A 16050-nucleotide genomic window follows, 5' to 3' on the forward strand; every position below is an offset into this window, starting at 1 on the left:
ATTGTTAGGAGTTTTGTTTCCCCAGGCAAGACATGTTTTTGTGTGACCCTGTTTCTGATAGTTTAATGATTAATTCATCACTATTTGACACCATGCAGGCTTGAATTAGCAGGAAATGGATAATAAAACTCAACATCTGATAGAGGCATCCAGCCGCAGATTCCTTACCTTATAATTCTCATCACGCGGCAGACTGGATCCAGAAATTTTTCGCAGCAGTACCTCTGTGTGTTGGTAGAGGGCGTCGAGCGACTCTGTAGCGACGGCAACCACCGGATGTGACGTGGACAGAGTCCATATAAGCCCTCCCAGGACATCAGTTCCTTTTTTTATGAGCTTCAACGCGGATCCGGCAGCAGTACCTCTGGCTGTTTTTCAGACTACTTTGACTTCTCGTAGACAGAACAGTGTGCCTTTTCTATCTATATGTCTTCAGGCTTCCATCCTTGAGGGTCCTGTGGTTTGGCAAATGTTGTCTACAGACCCTCACTCTAATTGTATGTAGTGTCTGGGAGAACACCACAACACCCATGTATGCAGCTCCTGCTGTGAACTTCGTCCAAAGGCACCGATGGAATGTCAGATGAAGCTCCTGGCGGCGCAGCTGTCGCTCCTTTCTTGCTCCATGGCCCGTTACCGGAGCCATTCCCGTGGACGTCACTCTCCATTGACGTCCGGAGGTAAGTCTGAGCGCTGGCGGTCGAAGTTGGGAGCCTCTTCCGACTTTACCGCCTTAGGCATCTTCTCCTGCACTGGTTGCGGAGTCGTCACTTGAGTCTACCCTGTGCCTTCCTACCTTCCCTGGAACCAGGTCAACTATGATCCAGATGCGAGAATATTATCATTTGCTTCATCTTTGGGTTTTCACCTTCCCCTGGAGCACCTGTGGGCCCCAAGGAGGTGATGAGTGCCTTGCCTTTATCCACGCTGGGGGGGTTTGCCCTCTGCTTCAGTTTGGACTCCGGATTCGAATATCGAATTTGTTCCGGTGCACAGCCCTTCGGGATTCACACCTTCGGCGCCTGTGCCTGATCAGCTGACACCCTTGGTGCCAATCGATGTCACACTGCTTTTTTCTCTCTCAACGCCGCTTCAGCACCAGGCACAGCGTCAGTAATGGCACCTGTTCTGTGTCAAAATACTGCCCTCACTCACACTATTGTGTGACATGCTTCATCATAGGGCTGCTTCAGTACACCCCTGTGCAGACCAACGCCTGGGGTGGAGCAACAGGGTAGGGAAAGACAAGACACAACATATAAAGATATATAGAAACAGTTTTACTGGTATCACTGAAAGTGGAAGTGCAGTGTGAGTTAAAACTAGCTCGGAGGTGGCACTATGCGTACCTTTTATTCCTGGACCTTCCAACCAGGATCAAAAACGTGAAGGATGGTGGAGACTGGAAGAGATTATGAACTCCTTACACTCCTCCTTACTGCCAATCCATAATCTCTTCCAGTCACCACCATCCTTCACGTTTTTAATCATGGGCAACAAGTAACTCAATGGCGGATTCGTTGTGGCATGGATACCACTAAATCAGTGGGTCGGGCCATGGTTTCCTCCTTATAGTTACATTGCCGTGCCTGGTTTCATGCCTCTGATTTATCAGAGGCTGTTCAAGCCACTTTGATTAATATGCCTTTTGATGGTGCAAGGTTGACTGCCTTGCGACGATATCAAGTAACATTCATAATTTTTCGGAGCACTCGTAATGAATACAATAAAGGAGAAACATTTAGTCAAATGATAATGCAAACAAATACATTGAGTTCTTGTTAATCTTCTTCTTTAATTTACAAATCCTCCAATCCCTTGTACCAACACGTTTCGTCGTATATGGAAATAAACCTACGACTTCCTCAGGGCTTAATATTCCCTTATAGAAGAATCTCAATAAAGGTAATGCATTATGGTATTTGTTATCCGAATAGTAAAGTTTCCGCAATTAACTACAAGTATCCACAATAGAATTTCAAGTATTTAGAACGGCAGGAAAAGCAATACGTCAAACCGTGATTGTGAATATTCGCTCCTATGTACTTCTAAACATGGTGTTCATTACCGTCTTGGGTCGTGATTACAAAGTTAGGTCCCCCAAAAATCTGGCACCTTCTCCTGCCATGAACTCTAAGTGGTAGCTGTGGAGAGAAGCCTTCAGGCTTAGTCCAGAAGGAGTGTTAAGCAGCTTATTTTACCAGCACTAATCATATAGTGTAGGTTAAATGAAAAAGAACCACACAGTGTAGGTATAAAAATGTCTATTTATTATACACACTCACTGACACCTTGGTATATCTCCTACCCGGAGATATAAGCACAAATACACACAATACTTCAAATGTAAGCAGGTAAGTAAACACAAATTCACAGTGTTCTCCAGGGGGAGACCAAACCATATACTAAAGAACTGGAATGCAAACTGCGACCGAAGTCGGACTTGGACCAGAAGACTCAGAAGAGCTGGGGACACAAGGAACCACCCAAGGTAAGCAGCCTGGAACCCAAAGGAGGCTATGTGCAGAGTGGAAACACAGCCGCGTACTCAATGCAAGTCAATGGGAACGTTGCGGTTGCAGTTTTCAAGAAGAAGTACCCTTCCTAGTAGACCCTGAAGAAACAGCATGGAAGACAGAAGATTTGAGAGTCACCCCACACCTGGATACCCCAGGAACCACCATGCCTACACCAGGGACGCCGGACGCATCTGTGCGAATTGACGTTGGAAACCGCCATAGACCACAATGGAGAACTTCAGGAAAGATGCCGCTGGGGAAGAAGGTGAAAGATTCTGGTGGAATCCAAGAATAGATTCTTTAAGAGGAGTACCTGTAAGCAGACGGGACAGAGTCTATGCCACTCGGAGGTGACCAGGATGCACAGAAGACCAATTACCACCAATGATGAAAGATGCAGGAGTGATGACGGTGACCTTGTCACTGCAGCTGTGAGGACCAGGCGACACTGTGGAAGACGTTCATGAGCTGTCCCACGTTGAAAGTCAAGAACCAGGGGGTCGGAGTCTGCCGGGAGCACCAACAAGCTTTGGCAACAGAGGTGATAAACGAAAAAGGTGCAACGTTGGGACTCGCCAATTGCAGGAGTGTCAGAGCAGGCTCCGAGCAAGCAGGGGAGTCCACTGAAGCCAAATAGGACCCTCAAGGGGACCTATAGGCAGAAGGCACAGGAGTCGCAAGAGGACCTTGAGCAGCTCACCAAAGATGCAGACTCATGGTGCAGAGGATGCGGTGAGGACAAAGGTCTTGGCAGGAAAAGATGCTGGAGCTACTTGTAGCCCGAGATAATTGGAGTACAGAGTCAACATGCCTTGGCACTGGCAAGTCGACGCGGTGCACAGGGATTGTGTTCGAGCGGTTCTGACGAGGGATACTGGCCTCAAACTTGCTGAGAGGACAGGTCAGGCCTCGAGGGAATTGCAGAGCCACCACCTGTGTTACTGAACCTTTCGTAGTTTGCAGGGCGTCCGTAGCAGCAGACCAGCCAGCGTCGTTGCTGTGCCTGCAGATGCAGGGGAGTGACTCCTTCTCTCCATGGGAGATCCCTTCGGGTGTTTTTGATTCCCACAGGCCTGGAGAGGAACCTGGATGAAGCACAGGCACAGACGACAAAAAAGACTTGCAGAACAGCAAGTTCAAAATGCACAGATGGTCGAAGTTGAAGTGGTTTCGAATTTGAATCTTGTCCAACAACGAGTCTGAAGAGCTACCCACAGGTAAGCCCTTAACTACCCTAGTGAAAGGGTTGGGACGATTCAGGGGTCTCTTCCAGAGGAGAGGCTGGAAAGAGCGGATGATACTTCCATGTCCTTTGTCTAGTTTTGCACCAGAGCAGAAGCCAAGGGCACCCTGAACTGGTTCCAACTGGAGTATGCAAGGAAGGCACCAAATGTGCCCTTCAAAGCAGTCTGGTGGCGCTGGCAAGCACCCCCACCTCAGCCCAATACAGTAAGTCTTGTCTGGGAGGTGGTCACTCCTCCCTGTGACAGGAAACCTATAGATCTACCTTCCCCTGCTCGAGTTCAGCTCAGCAGCAGGAGAGCAGAATCGTGTCTGTGGTTGGCAGCAGCACTCGCTTGCTGGCAGGCCCTTGAAGGCTGGTACCAGGAGTTGGAGGAGAGCGCTCACAAAGGAATAAGGAGGGAACAAGTACGGACATAAGGGCTGTGAATATGAATACATGCAGAGTTTGATATTATAAAGTCTATACTCATGTTAATGGTAGACTGCTGAATATGCTGCCGCTGTTCTGAATCTCATGCTGCTATGTTTGACAGTAACCCACTGTTTCTATATATATGGATATGTGAAAAAATGGAAAATAAAGTTAAATAAAAAGGCTGGTACCAGGAGCACTGGGGCCTTCCCGCAGGAGCCCCTGGTGCATGGAATCATACCTCCTACACCGGTAACAGTGTTGGGGTATGATTCCAACATGTTTGATACCAAACATGCCCAGGTTCGGCACAGCCAATATATAGTTAGCCATCGCGTAATGACGCATGGCCACTATATGTATGAAAATGGCTGACCGCATTCACAAAGAATCACCTCCGGGGTGTGTAGTGGGTGTCCTGCTCATACAGGGAACCCTCACACTTATACTAACACCCTACCTTTAGGATTGAAAGGCCTACCTTCAGGTTATAAGAAAACTTATATCGGTCGTAAGTGGTGCCAACATCAACTTACACAGGGTGCAATGGCAGGCCTGTAGTCACAGTTTGAGTCATCTCTCATGGAATGGCACAATACCTGCTGCAGGCCATGGTGGACACCTGGTGTACCTATGGCCTAGGTACCTTAGTACCATATACTAGGGACTTGGAAGGTTATACCAGTAGTCAATTGGGAAGGTACAGATGTTCTTACCACAGTCCAATTTAGGGAGGAAGCACAGTGACTGGGGTGCTGATTAGCAATAATACTGTGCACCAATACAAAGTTCATTCCGAAAGTGTCCAAATGCTTTCATATCAATGAAAATCTGTACATCTTAAAACATTCTTCAACAAATTCAGAATGAGCTCTGCATTCCTTGGATGTGTGCAGATGCCTTCATTTCTATATTAACCGTACAAAATCTTTTTGAAAATCAGACCAACTCTTTGTGGCCTTTTTGTCATCCACAAAACAGAAGTGCTCTTTTAAGCAAGACTGATAGCAGCAGCTATGGTTCTTTAGTTACTCCAAGGCTGGTTGTTCCCTAAGGTCCAGATTGTCAGCCCATCAGAGGTATTGCAGCTACAACAGCACTGAGTGCTAATCTACAGATGTGTGCTAGACATACTCTGGCAAAGTGAGCTTCTGTACCTTCGCAAAGCACTACTGTCTGTATACAGTCTCTACGAGCAGTCTTACATTAACTTTTCCATTGAGGTGCGCCTCTTCTTGCTTACTATTGGTATTCTTGATATCAAGAGTTGGCTATATGCATTTCATGTTTGAGCGTACTCATAAACACTTGTTATCCTGAGTCAAGCAGGTGAATCAATGGAAGATGCAATGCTGGGCAAGAAACAAGTTACTTACCCACCAATGTTCCCTCAAATTCTTTTCCTCTGTGTGCAGCAGTACAAGGTCTCCGTGCGCTGCAGCCAAGGCTGTGTGCGCTAAGCATGGAAGCACAGCTCATAAGTATATACATTTGTGGCCATTACCACTCAAACTTTTGTTTACAATTAGAAGGAAGCCCACAGATGTAGAGCAGTAGAAGTGTATGCTAGGAGTCTCACTGGACAGCCGCATATTTCATAGCTCCTGTGGAAAAGAAGAGTGCCAGTCAGGGATGGTGATGGGTAAGAAGTGATATCGACAATTTAGTAATCTATGCCACTGCTCCTCCACATTTCCTTGGCAAATTATATAGGCTATTAAATGAACACAATACTTTTTTTGTACAGCACACTTTCTGAATGGAAGTATTTAGAAATGTTTTCATATGCGATTAAGAACAAACAGGATACTCAGTGAAAAAGTATTGAGCAGTATCTCACATACATTTTATTTTTTATAGATATACTCATTGTTCACTCACACTTAGTTCTGTGATGTGCATGGTACACGTCAGTCACAATCTCTTTGTAGCAGGCTTATTAAGCTTTTGCTCTACTTTAGGATGAGGTGAACATGCCAATAGACAAAACTCTGCTCTCTCTCTGGCCAGCTGGAGCCTTAATCATCAGAGTTATCTTGACACTCTTATTGTTGCATGAAGACCTCTGGACACTGAAGGAAATCTGTAACAGCTGCTTTTAAACCGAAATGTTATTTTTAACACAGCACCCCTCTCCCCCACCCCACAAGGTCAGAGCCAGGTGGGATTGCACCAACGTGCTAAAGCCGGCTCTCTTTGAAAACACATAGCAACAGAGCAATGGCATAAAAAAATCAGTGGAATCCATCATAAGTTATTATTTGAAACAACATTTTTTTTTTTAATTCAGTAAACAAATGTTAATATTTACCCGGCTCACAGTCCGATCCTAAAACACAGCAGTTTCATTACTTTTATTTTTAGCAGCCTCAACCAGGCTTTTTCTAATGAGGTGACTTGGTAACTAAAGTGTATGGAATATTCTCTGTACTGCTGTTGAAATGTTACAGTGGGACTCCACCTCAACAATGGAGAAGGAATAAAACATCTGAACTTCTGAAAGCTAGCAACACTGGTGAGCTGTAGTTTCAGATAAGTAACTTGTTTCTTGTGAAAGTAGTCTGCCAGTTTAAATGCTATTTTTGCAGTTCTCTTGAATTTTGCTACCCTTTCATTCTCTCTCATCCATAAAAGGGTTTACTATAGATTATTTTCTTAGTATGTTTAAAGGTACGCATAAATGCAATTATAATAAGGCACTAATGCAAAGTCACAAATTCTTGCAGGGCTGATCAAGAAAAAATTACCCTCCAGAAGAGACTAAAGACACGTGGAGTCACTGCTGATCACGTTGTTGGAATACGAACTGTAGAATCAGAAAAAGAGATAGAAGAATTGAGAAAAAAGAATTCTGAACTGGAAAATGAAATTTTGCATGTGAAGTAAGCATTTTGTTATTCACGTGTATTGGAGGGTTTCACCCTGATAATGTGGGTAGTCTATTTGAACAATGTTAATGCAGTAAAGGAATAAGGAGGACTAATGATCTGAGTGTTGTTGTTTGGTCTTTCTTTAAAATCAACTCTTTACCACATGGCAAAAAAATAAATGATACAAATGTACAGTTTGGAGAATGGCTGGCTCGCATCTTGCAGGAAAAAAGTTGAGAGTTTTTCTAGATTCGGAACTGCAATAGAAAAGATTTGGTGGATTATTGGTGCAAAGACTACCATACTTTAACAACATGGCTTGTCAGATGACATCGTAATGTATGATTGACAGCAACATATACTGCTGCCTAAAGGAAGAATCTCTTGTTAATCACAAAATGATCACAACCAACTTATTGTGAATTTAATTTGATTTTCAACTCATGATAATCAAAATTATATCTGTTCATAGGTATGCAACCCTTTCCCACTGTTGCCACTAAATGAATATTGTTCATGTCCCATGTTATTTGAGGAGTAAAGGAACTGAGGGCTAGATGTATGAATTGCTGGTTGCAAAACTCTAGTCGGAATCTTCGACCATTAAAGCATTTTATAAAATTCAGATTCGTAGTAGGTAGTAATATGACATGCCGCATAACTATTATTGAGGTAGGTTTCAAATTGTGGCTTACTCAGATTGGTGGCTATCTAAGTTATGGTGGCCTGCTAAGGTCTTCACATCACCATGTCTGGGATCGCATTTCAATAAAGTATACATTCTTTTAAAAATGTATACCCTTTTGGCTTTTTTAAAAGCTTTTTGAGAGTTGGCCTTAGTCCCATGGACCACCGCTTTCTCCCCAAACTTTTTAATTTTCACAGAAAGGAAGGTCCCCTTTCCCACCTTCACTTTTGCAAACGATTTACCATCTCAACTAGGACTTCCATAATTTTTCAATGTTTTGCGACTGGATTTCTGTCACTAAACTTTGATACATATCATACCAATTCAGTATTTGGAAGGGAAAAGACAACATGCCCCTTCTAAATACCGACTAAGTATGGGTTGGCAATCCCAATTTAGGGAGACAGCAAAAGTTTGCATACTCCTAAAATGGGTTTAGTACATTGAAAAAAGCATTTTTGCAGTTACAAACTTCAAATTGGAGTGTTTGCAGCCTCAAAAAAGGCTTTGTACACCTGGCCCTATGTTCGGAATTATGTAAGTTTTGCAGATTTTCCACCTTTGCCCATTCTTAATGACATTAGCATTATCCTCTGTTCAAGCTTTATGCAGTTTGCCTTAGTTTCAGTGTTCTGAAAACGGCTGTAAAATAAGAATTTTTTAAAATAAATATAAAACTAACTTTACCGGTTTTATATTTTTGTACTAATGTATTTGATAGTTTATTGGAATGATATTTTATGGCATGTTTAAGTGATATGTTTCATTTTAAGATCTAAACATAAAAACACAATGATTATACAGTTTGCAAACAATAAAGTAGCGATTTAAAATGCTTCCATTTATGACAAATTCCAAGCTAACTTTTATTTGTGACTGTAAAAATATGCATAATACCTCTGAAACAGGACAAAGCAAGCTTTGCCGCGGGATTCTGTGGTGGAAGACCTGCACTTCAAAAATCGTTACCTTCAAGAAAAACTTCAGGCACTGGAGAGGCAGCTTTCAAAAGAAACCAATTCCAGGCCTTCGGTAAGTGTTCTGCTGATTTATAAACCATCTAGTAAGCTATGGCAATCTCAGATGACAATAGAATAATCTACTTTTATGTTAGAAATAGGCCTGTGGCACTTGTGAGCTCTCTTGCACATTCCCTGTTAGGCGATTATATTTATATGTTAACAGCAGCAAATGATGAGCAGGGTTCTAACGTTGTTTGTATATAGCTGCTTATTGCTACACCGAAAAATTGCTCAATACTATTGATGACTGATAAAGAAAAGGAAAATATTGTATTTATGATCGATACTTCTGACCACAGATTATTTACGTTCTTAATATTCCCCAGGCGGCATCTGGATCCGGAAACATTTTAGCCCTATGCACCAATAGGTGGCATTATGTGGCTTTGTGGCAACGTTGTTCTGTTCCAGAGTGATGTACAGGATCGCAGATAGGTGCCACTTACACACGCTGACACCAGTTTTTTCTTTCCATGCCATTAGACATGGATCATGAGCTACCCCTCATCTGTTCATGAAACCATTATCTTGAACAGTATTTAAAAATTCCAGTGTGCAAGGGAACATATCACCTCCCACGACAATAGGATTTAAACCTTGTAGGGACTGTTGAAAGGGACGATGCCACCTAATGGCGCGATAGTACCCCTCTCCCTACCCCATCCAGAGTTAAAAGGGGTGACCTGTGTATCCCTTCTTGGTTAGGGTGACCATCTGGGAGGTCTCTGGCAGAGTCCAGGTTCTGCATCAGCTTTCTGGAGCTGAGGGCCATTCGCTTGGTGTTGAAGACCTGTCTACCATCCAGTACAGAGAGGTTGGTGCAGGCGCTGAAGGACAACACCACTGCCATGTCGTACTGCAACAAAGAGGGTGCAGTGGACTCATGGATCCTGTGCCAGGACGGTGGAACACCAGGGAATTTTCCTGGTGGCACACCATCTGGCAGGATCTCTAAACGCCAGGGAGGACAAACTCAGTCTCACACTCATAGTAGATCACAAGTGGCAGTTGCTTCCACAACATGAGGAGAACCTTGGTTTTATCTTTGTATTATCACTGGAAACATGTAATGTAAGCACTTTTGCATGTTGACGTTTCTAAAGCGACTTTCTCTTGGAAGAGAGAGTCCCCCCTAAAGTGGGATTTGGGAATCCTGGATTCCTTTTAACCGTTGCCTCTACTGCACTAGCTAGTTCTGAAGAAGATTAGGAACAACCAGCCCCAAGTGATCCTAGTGTCAGTTGAATTGGGCATGGAGAATTGGGTATCCAGAACTCCTGGGCATGAGCATCCATTCTTCGATCAGGCTGCCGCATGGGGCAAATCTTTTATGGCAGCAGCAGAGCAGGTTCCAGTACCTAGGCCTGCACAGTCTTCAACTTCATGCTTGGAGATTGAGCAGCAATAGCGGACTGCCTTCGATCTCCCTACCAAGGTTGTAAATGTTATCTTGGCAGCTAGTTCCTCAACAAAATCAGTATATAGCTGCCTTTGGGACAAGTTTGTAGTTTGGTGCAGTAATCAGCAGATTGGCTCAGTTTAAGCCAGGTAAACTGAAGTATCGCTTTTTGTCTTGCCCAACAAGGACTTACTATGGGCACAGTTGAAAATGACCAGTCGGCACTTTTGAACTTTTTATGGCTGCCTGTTAGCCTTCTGTTTTTAAATCACATATTGTGATGCAGTTTTTGAAGCATTTCAAACATATCTTTCTACCTCTATCATGCCTCAGTGGGACTTGAACTTTGCTCCTTCTCCCCATCTAGAGAGGAGAAAAGACTTCATGGGCTTAACCCTGAAAATGCTCTTAGCTTTTACATTGATTGTGCCAGGGAAAATTCTATAGACCATGAGCTCTTTGCAGGATTCGCTGTAGCGAAGAAGAGCAAGGCAGTGCAGAAGAGGACCATCTTTCGATGGATTGTGCTATGCATAGAAATCTGCTAAGCACTGGCCAAGAAGCAGTCTCCAGACTGTATTCAGCCTCATTCCATTATATCCAGGGCTGCTACCACGGCATGGTCATGCGGGTGCCTGTTATGAATATTTGCCAGGCTGCTACATGAGCGTCACTCCATACATTGACAAAGCACTACTGTTGAAATGGCCATTTTGTCCACTCTATCCTGCAGTACTTTTTATTTTGAGCCAGTTCCCCACCACTTAAAAGGTACTGCTTTGGTATCTATGCAAAAGGTGATGAATCTTTGGTTGGAACTATCAGAAGAACAAGTTACTTACCTTTGGTAATGCTCTTTCAGGTAGATACTCGATCTAATCACAGATTACTCACATACCCTTCTATCCTCCCTGTTCTGTGAAAAGATCTCTATCTGAAAGAGACAGTTGGTTATAGATTACTTACCTTATCATTACCCCCAGGTCTCAGACATGATCCAAACAATTTTTCTTAACAATACCCCTGATCTTCGGTAGGTGGCGTTGGTCCACTATGCGTCTGGCGTCAGAATCGTAGTCGCCGGGATGACGTCACGGTGCCTACTTAGATGCCGTCCCTGCACACTGACGTCAGTTCTTTCTTTTTCCGTGCCAGCCTAGCGCATATCCGGTGAGAGCTACCCCTTTAGTCACTTTTTGAATAAACTTTTTTCAACGTTTTGTCGACTTCTTTTCGAGTCTTCGACTCCTGGTGTGCGAGGGATTTCCCATCGTCGGACCGGCTGCAAGCCTTGCGGGGTATGTCACAGGCTGATGTTGAACCCGCACCTCGTGTGCCTTTGGCGTCTGGAGCGCGACCACGACCCAAAGTCGTGCTCCGACTGCCGGGCCATGAATCCTAAGTCTTTGCGGGAGCATTCCCGAAAGCTCTTATAGGCCCCGCAGTCTGCTCCCAGTCTCGTTTGAGGGGAACGTCTCGAGACCGGTCGTGGAGCCCCCACACCTCGACCCATTCCAAGTCTTCGAAGTCCTTGGGTAAGTGGAAACACAAGAAGAAGGCAAAGAAGCACTGGCGCTCATCGCCTTCTCCCCGTCTACTGACGTGGTATCCGGATCATCGTCGCTCTTAGGCTCTGTCTCTGTTGCCTGATTCAGGGACGACTCCGTGCCCACCCGCCCAACTTCGAAGCCCTCCATTGTATCTTTTGGCAGCCCGACTCCGCCGACGCGCCTTCGGGCCCTGCGGAGCCAGTCCGAGGGCCCCCCTGGATCCGGATCGACGCCGGTCAATTTTACTCGTCCTTCCACCAGCGCCAATCCCGGTGATGACGCTGTCCTAATCCTCATCCCCGAGATGAACCCGGAGCCGAACCGTCGTCAAACTCGATGCCGGAGGGTACTTATGCTCCCCTATTTATACCCGGTGTTCCCTATAGCCCAGAGGGTGGTGATGTGGTCTGGGAGGGGTCATCAGACCCTTTAGCAGACCAGCTTGAAGAGCCGGACTGGAGAGAGGACCTGGGTGACGCTAGTAATCTGGATACTTCTCCAGACCTTGGCATGCTTTCTTCCCCTACCGTAGCTACGGAGAAGGGAGCAACTAAACGCTGTGGTGGTGCGAAGGGCAGGCGAGGCCTTGGGCCTAGAGCTCCCTTCAGTGGCAGTCAGGACTAAACTCCTGACAGAGGGGCTTCAACCTGCCGCAACCTCCTCGAAACCCCTTCTGCCCTTCAACGAGGCCCTCACTGACGTCATTCTGGGTACCTGGTCCAAGCCCAGCACAGGAGCTCCTGTGGAGCAGATGATTGCCCGCTGCCACTGCCCCGCCCTGTGTGGCACAGTTCTCCTCAACCAACACCTTTCCCCCGAGAGCTTGGTGGTCCTTCCTCCAAGGGCGCCATTCAATGTGGTCAAGATACCACCGACTCACTGGGCAGAACAATTGCCACAACGGTAGCCGTTCAGCGCTACACCTGGTTGAGAACGTCTGACTTTTCTGGGGATGTCCAGGCAACCTTGCTGTATATGACCTTCGATGGCCGTTGTCTCTTTGGTGACAAAGCAGACTCGGCGCTGGAGCGCATCAAGGACTCTCGAGCTACGGCAAGATCCTTGGCCTCGCTGCAGCTTCCCGTCCACCGCAGTCTTCCTTTCGACCCTTTCGTGACTATGGAAGGGGTACCCTGACACTCTGGCCCAGTCTAGCCACGGGCTTATGCAAACTGCCCAGCCTCTGCGTTGCCGCGGACGTGGGACCCAGCTATCTCGTGGGTCTGGGAGCCAGCGGGTGGACCTGTCCAACCTCCCCCCCCCGCCCCTCCCTGCAGCAGCCTCCAAACCTTCCTAGTCTCATCTTTCAGGACCATCAACGGCCAGTGGGTGGCAGGATTCGCCATCACCTTCCCCATTGGCAATCCATCACGTCGGACAGGTGGGTTTTGCAGATAGTCCGAAGGGGCTACTCCCTCCCCTTCGAGACTACCCTTACCTCAATGCCAACATCTTTTGATCGCATGTCAGAGGATTGTTTGGCGCTCCTCCGCCAGGAAGTTTCAGCACTCTTGGCCAAGGGAGCTATCAAGAAGGTCTCTGCGCCAGAAGTAGGTCGTGGTTGATATTCCCTCTACTTTCTGGTGCCCTAGAAGGGCAAAGGCCTGTGTCCTAGCCTAGACCTCAGGCCCTCAACTGCTTCCTCCAGAAGGAGAAGTTCAAAATGCTCACATTGGCTCCGGTCCTGTCTGCCCTCGACCCTGGAGACTGGATGGTGACGTTGGAGTTCCAGGACACCAGTTTCCATATCCCCGTCCTGCCAGCCCACAGACACTACCTATGGTTCATGGTAGGCCACAAGCATTTTCAGTTCACCGTGCTCCCTTTTTGGCCTTGCCAGTGCCCCTCAGGTGTTCACGAAGGTGATGGCGTTGGTCGCAGCTCATTTGCGCACAATAGGGATTCCAGTCTTCCCCTACCTCGACAACTGGTTGTTGAATGCGGGGTCACCCCAGACTGTTGTCTCCCACCTCCAGACTATGGCGGGCCTCCTGCAATCGCTGGGGTTCACTATAAACATGCCGAAGTTACACCTGACTCCCTCTCAGTCGCTCCCTTTCATTTTAGTGGTTCTGGACACGGTGCAGTTTCGGACCTATCCTCCCAAGCAGCAAGTCTGGGATATTCGGGCTATGATACCGATGTTTCAGCCTCTATCCCAGATTTTGGTGAGAATGACCGTGAGGCTGCTGGTCCTCATGGCTTTCTGCATCCTGCTGGTGGATCAGGCCAGGTGGGATATTCGAGCTCTGCAGTGGGACCTAAAGTTCCAGTGGGCGCAGCATCAGGGGAATCTTTCCGACTACATCTAGATCTCGAAGGGAACTGCACAACAACTACAGTGGTGGTCAACTGACCAGGATTGGGTCAGAGGCAGATCCCTCTCCGTTCCCCAACCAGAACTAACAGTGGTGACCGATGCATCACTCCCGGGATGGGACGGCCATCTGGGAGAGGTGGAGATCAGAGGAGTCTGGTCTCTGGCGGAGTTCGGGCTCCATATTAACCTGCTGGAGCTTCGGGCGATCCGCCTGGCACGTAAGGCATTCCTTCCCTCCCTCAAGGGGAAAGTAGTGCAGGTGTTCACAGACAACACCAACCCCAGGTGGTACTGCAACAAACGTGAGGTGGGGTCGTGGACCCTATGTCAAGCGGCTCTTCGTCTTTGGACATGGCTGGAACATCAGGGCATGACCCTGGTGGTTCAGCACCTGGCAGGTTCTCTGAACGCCAGGGTGTATGAACTCAGCCGTCGGTGCCTGGTGGATCACGAATGGTGTCTTCAGTCAGAGGTGGTGAAAGTTCTCTTTCAGCCGTTAGGAGATCCTTGGTTAGATCTGTTCACCACCGAAGAGAATGCGCAATGTCGGCAGTCCTCGGCGTTGGAGTTTCCAAGGCGGTACTTGCTCAGTGACACTTTTAGTCGCGAGTGGAACTGCGGCCTCCTGTATGCCTTTCCACCTGTACCACTTCTGCCCTGAGTGCTGAAGAAGATCGAGCGACCAAGCCCGAGTCATTCTTGTGGCTCCGGACTGGGCACGAAGAGTCTGGTACCCCGACCTTCTGAGCATGGCCATAGATCGCCCAATCAGACTGCCCCTTTGGGAGGATCTTCTGTCGCAGCAAAAGGGGGCGGTCTTCCACCCGAACCTGTCCAGCCTCTTCCTCCTTGCATGGAGATTGAGTGGTGACAGTTGACAGCTTTTGACCTTTCGCTAGAAGTCTTAACCTCATCTTGGCAGCCGGGCGCCCCTCCACTAAGACATTATACGCCTGTCGATGGAAAAAGTTTGTGGCACGGTGCACGGCAGAGGCTGTGGATCCCCTCTCTGCCCCTTTTTCTGAGGTTCTCCAGTTCATTCTTTCTTTGGCCCAGCAGGGCTCTCAGCTGGGCACTCTAAAAGGAGCCATTTCTGCTTTCCTTCGGCTACCAGATCAGCCCTCTCTTATTCAAGTCCCCTATTGTAAATAGATTCTTTAAAGGGGGGGGGCGGAGCTTGGCTCGAATCCGAAATGGCTGCCTGAGCCTAGGGCTCCTCCGCGTCGATCGACGATCCTGGATTAATCCGTGCATGCTGCCACTTACCAAGCACCAGAAACATAGTTTTGCGAACCGGAGAGGCGCTGCACCCCGCGAACGAAGACCCGACCTCGCTAGTCCCATCCTGGTCGAAGTTATGGAGCAAAGGTAAATGCGGAGAGCTTAGCCGTGAATCCCCGTTCTGCAGTACGCGAGAGGCGGAGCGGCGTCTCTGTGCATCCGGGAGGATGTCAACAGGAAGACCTGATCTCCGGCGACAAGACTTGTGTACCTCTTTGGCAGCGTCGCAATAATTATCAGCAGACTGGCGGATTCCGAGGTCCCAACAGTGGCGGAGCAACAAAAGTAGCGGTTCATGGGGTGGAACGCAACGGGGGAATTGTAACACCTTTTTCCCCTCTGGCGATCAGTGGCACCCTCGAGCTACGGCAGGAGCGCTACAACCGACTGCAGAGGGGAGAGTGAGTTGCGGATGCGCCCACAGGTGGGAGAACAACGCGGATGAGGCAAGACTAGCCGCTATAAGCGCTACAGGGCTAACACCACGAAGACAAGCATAGTGTGACACAGTGGCTCCCTGGGAGGCATATAAGCACCGTATTTCAGGAGTTTGGCCCGGGGGAATCCTGATGGCACCTCTGCACACAAGGAGGAGCTGGAGAGGAGGAGAGGTGCAGCAAAGTAAGCGCTCTGAATACTGAAGGGGGGAAAAATAACAGACTTACCACAGATAAGGGGAGGCAGTGGCACAGCATCCACCACACTGCTGAAGCTGGGTTCCGGTAGTGGAGCCAGAATGCTTAC

At 47.4% G+C, this 16050-nt stretch overlaps 1 protein-coding gene across 4 annotated transcripts in view; it reads left to right on the top strand.

Annotated features, from left to right (window-relative positions):
- CEP290 (centrosomal protein 290) overlaps positions 1-16050 on the top strand; it is a 1516454-nt gene that overhangs the window by 989759 nt on the left and 510645 nt on the right. For all 4 annotated transcript variants that reach the window (XM_085653911.1, XM_085653913.1, XM_085653912.1 and 1 more), the window contains exons 42-43: positions 6903-7058; positions 8643-8766. In XM_085653911.1, coding sequence (XP_085510037.1) covers positions 6903-7058; positions 8643-8766 — 280 coding nt within the window. The remainder of the gene's footprint in view (positions 1-6902; positions 7059-8642; positions 8767-16050) is intronic.

The sequence above is a fragment of the Triturus cristatus genome, chromosome 4_1 (assembly GCF_964204655.1).
Source record: "Triturus cristatus chromosome 4_1, aTriCri1.1, whole genome shotgun sequence".
Taxonomy (NCBI): Eukaryota; Metazoa; Chordata; class Amphibia; order Caudata; family Salamandridae; genus Triturus; species Triturus cristatus.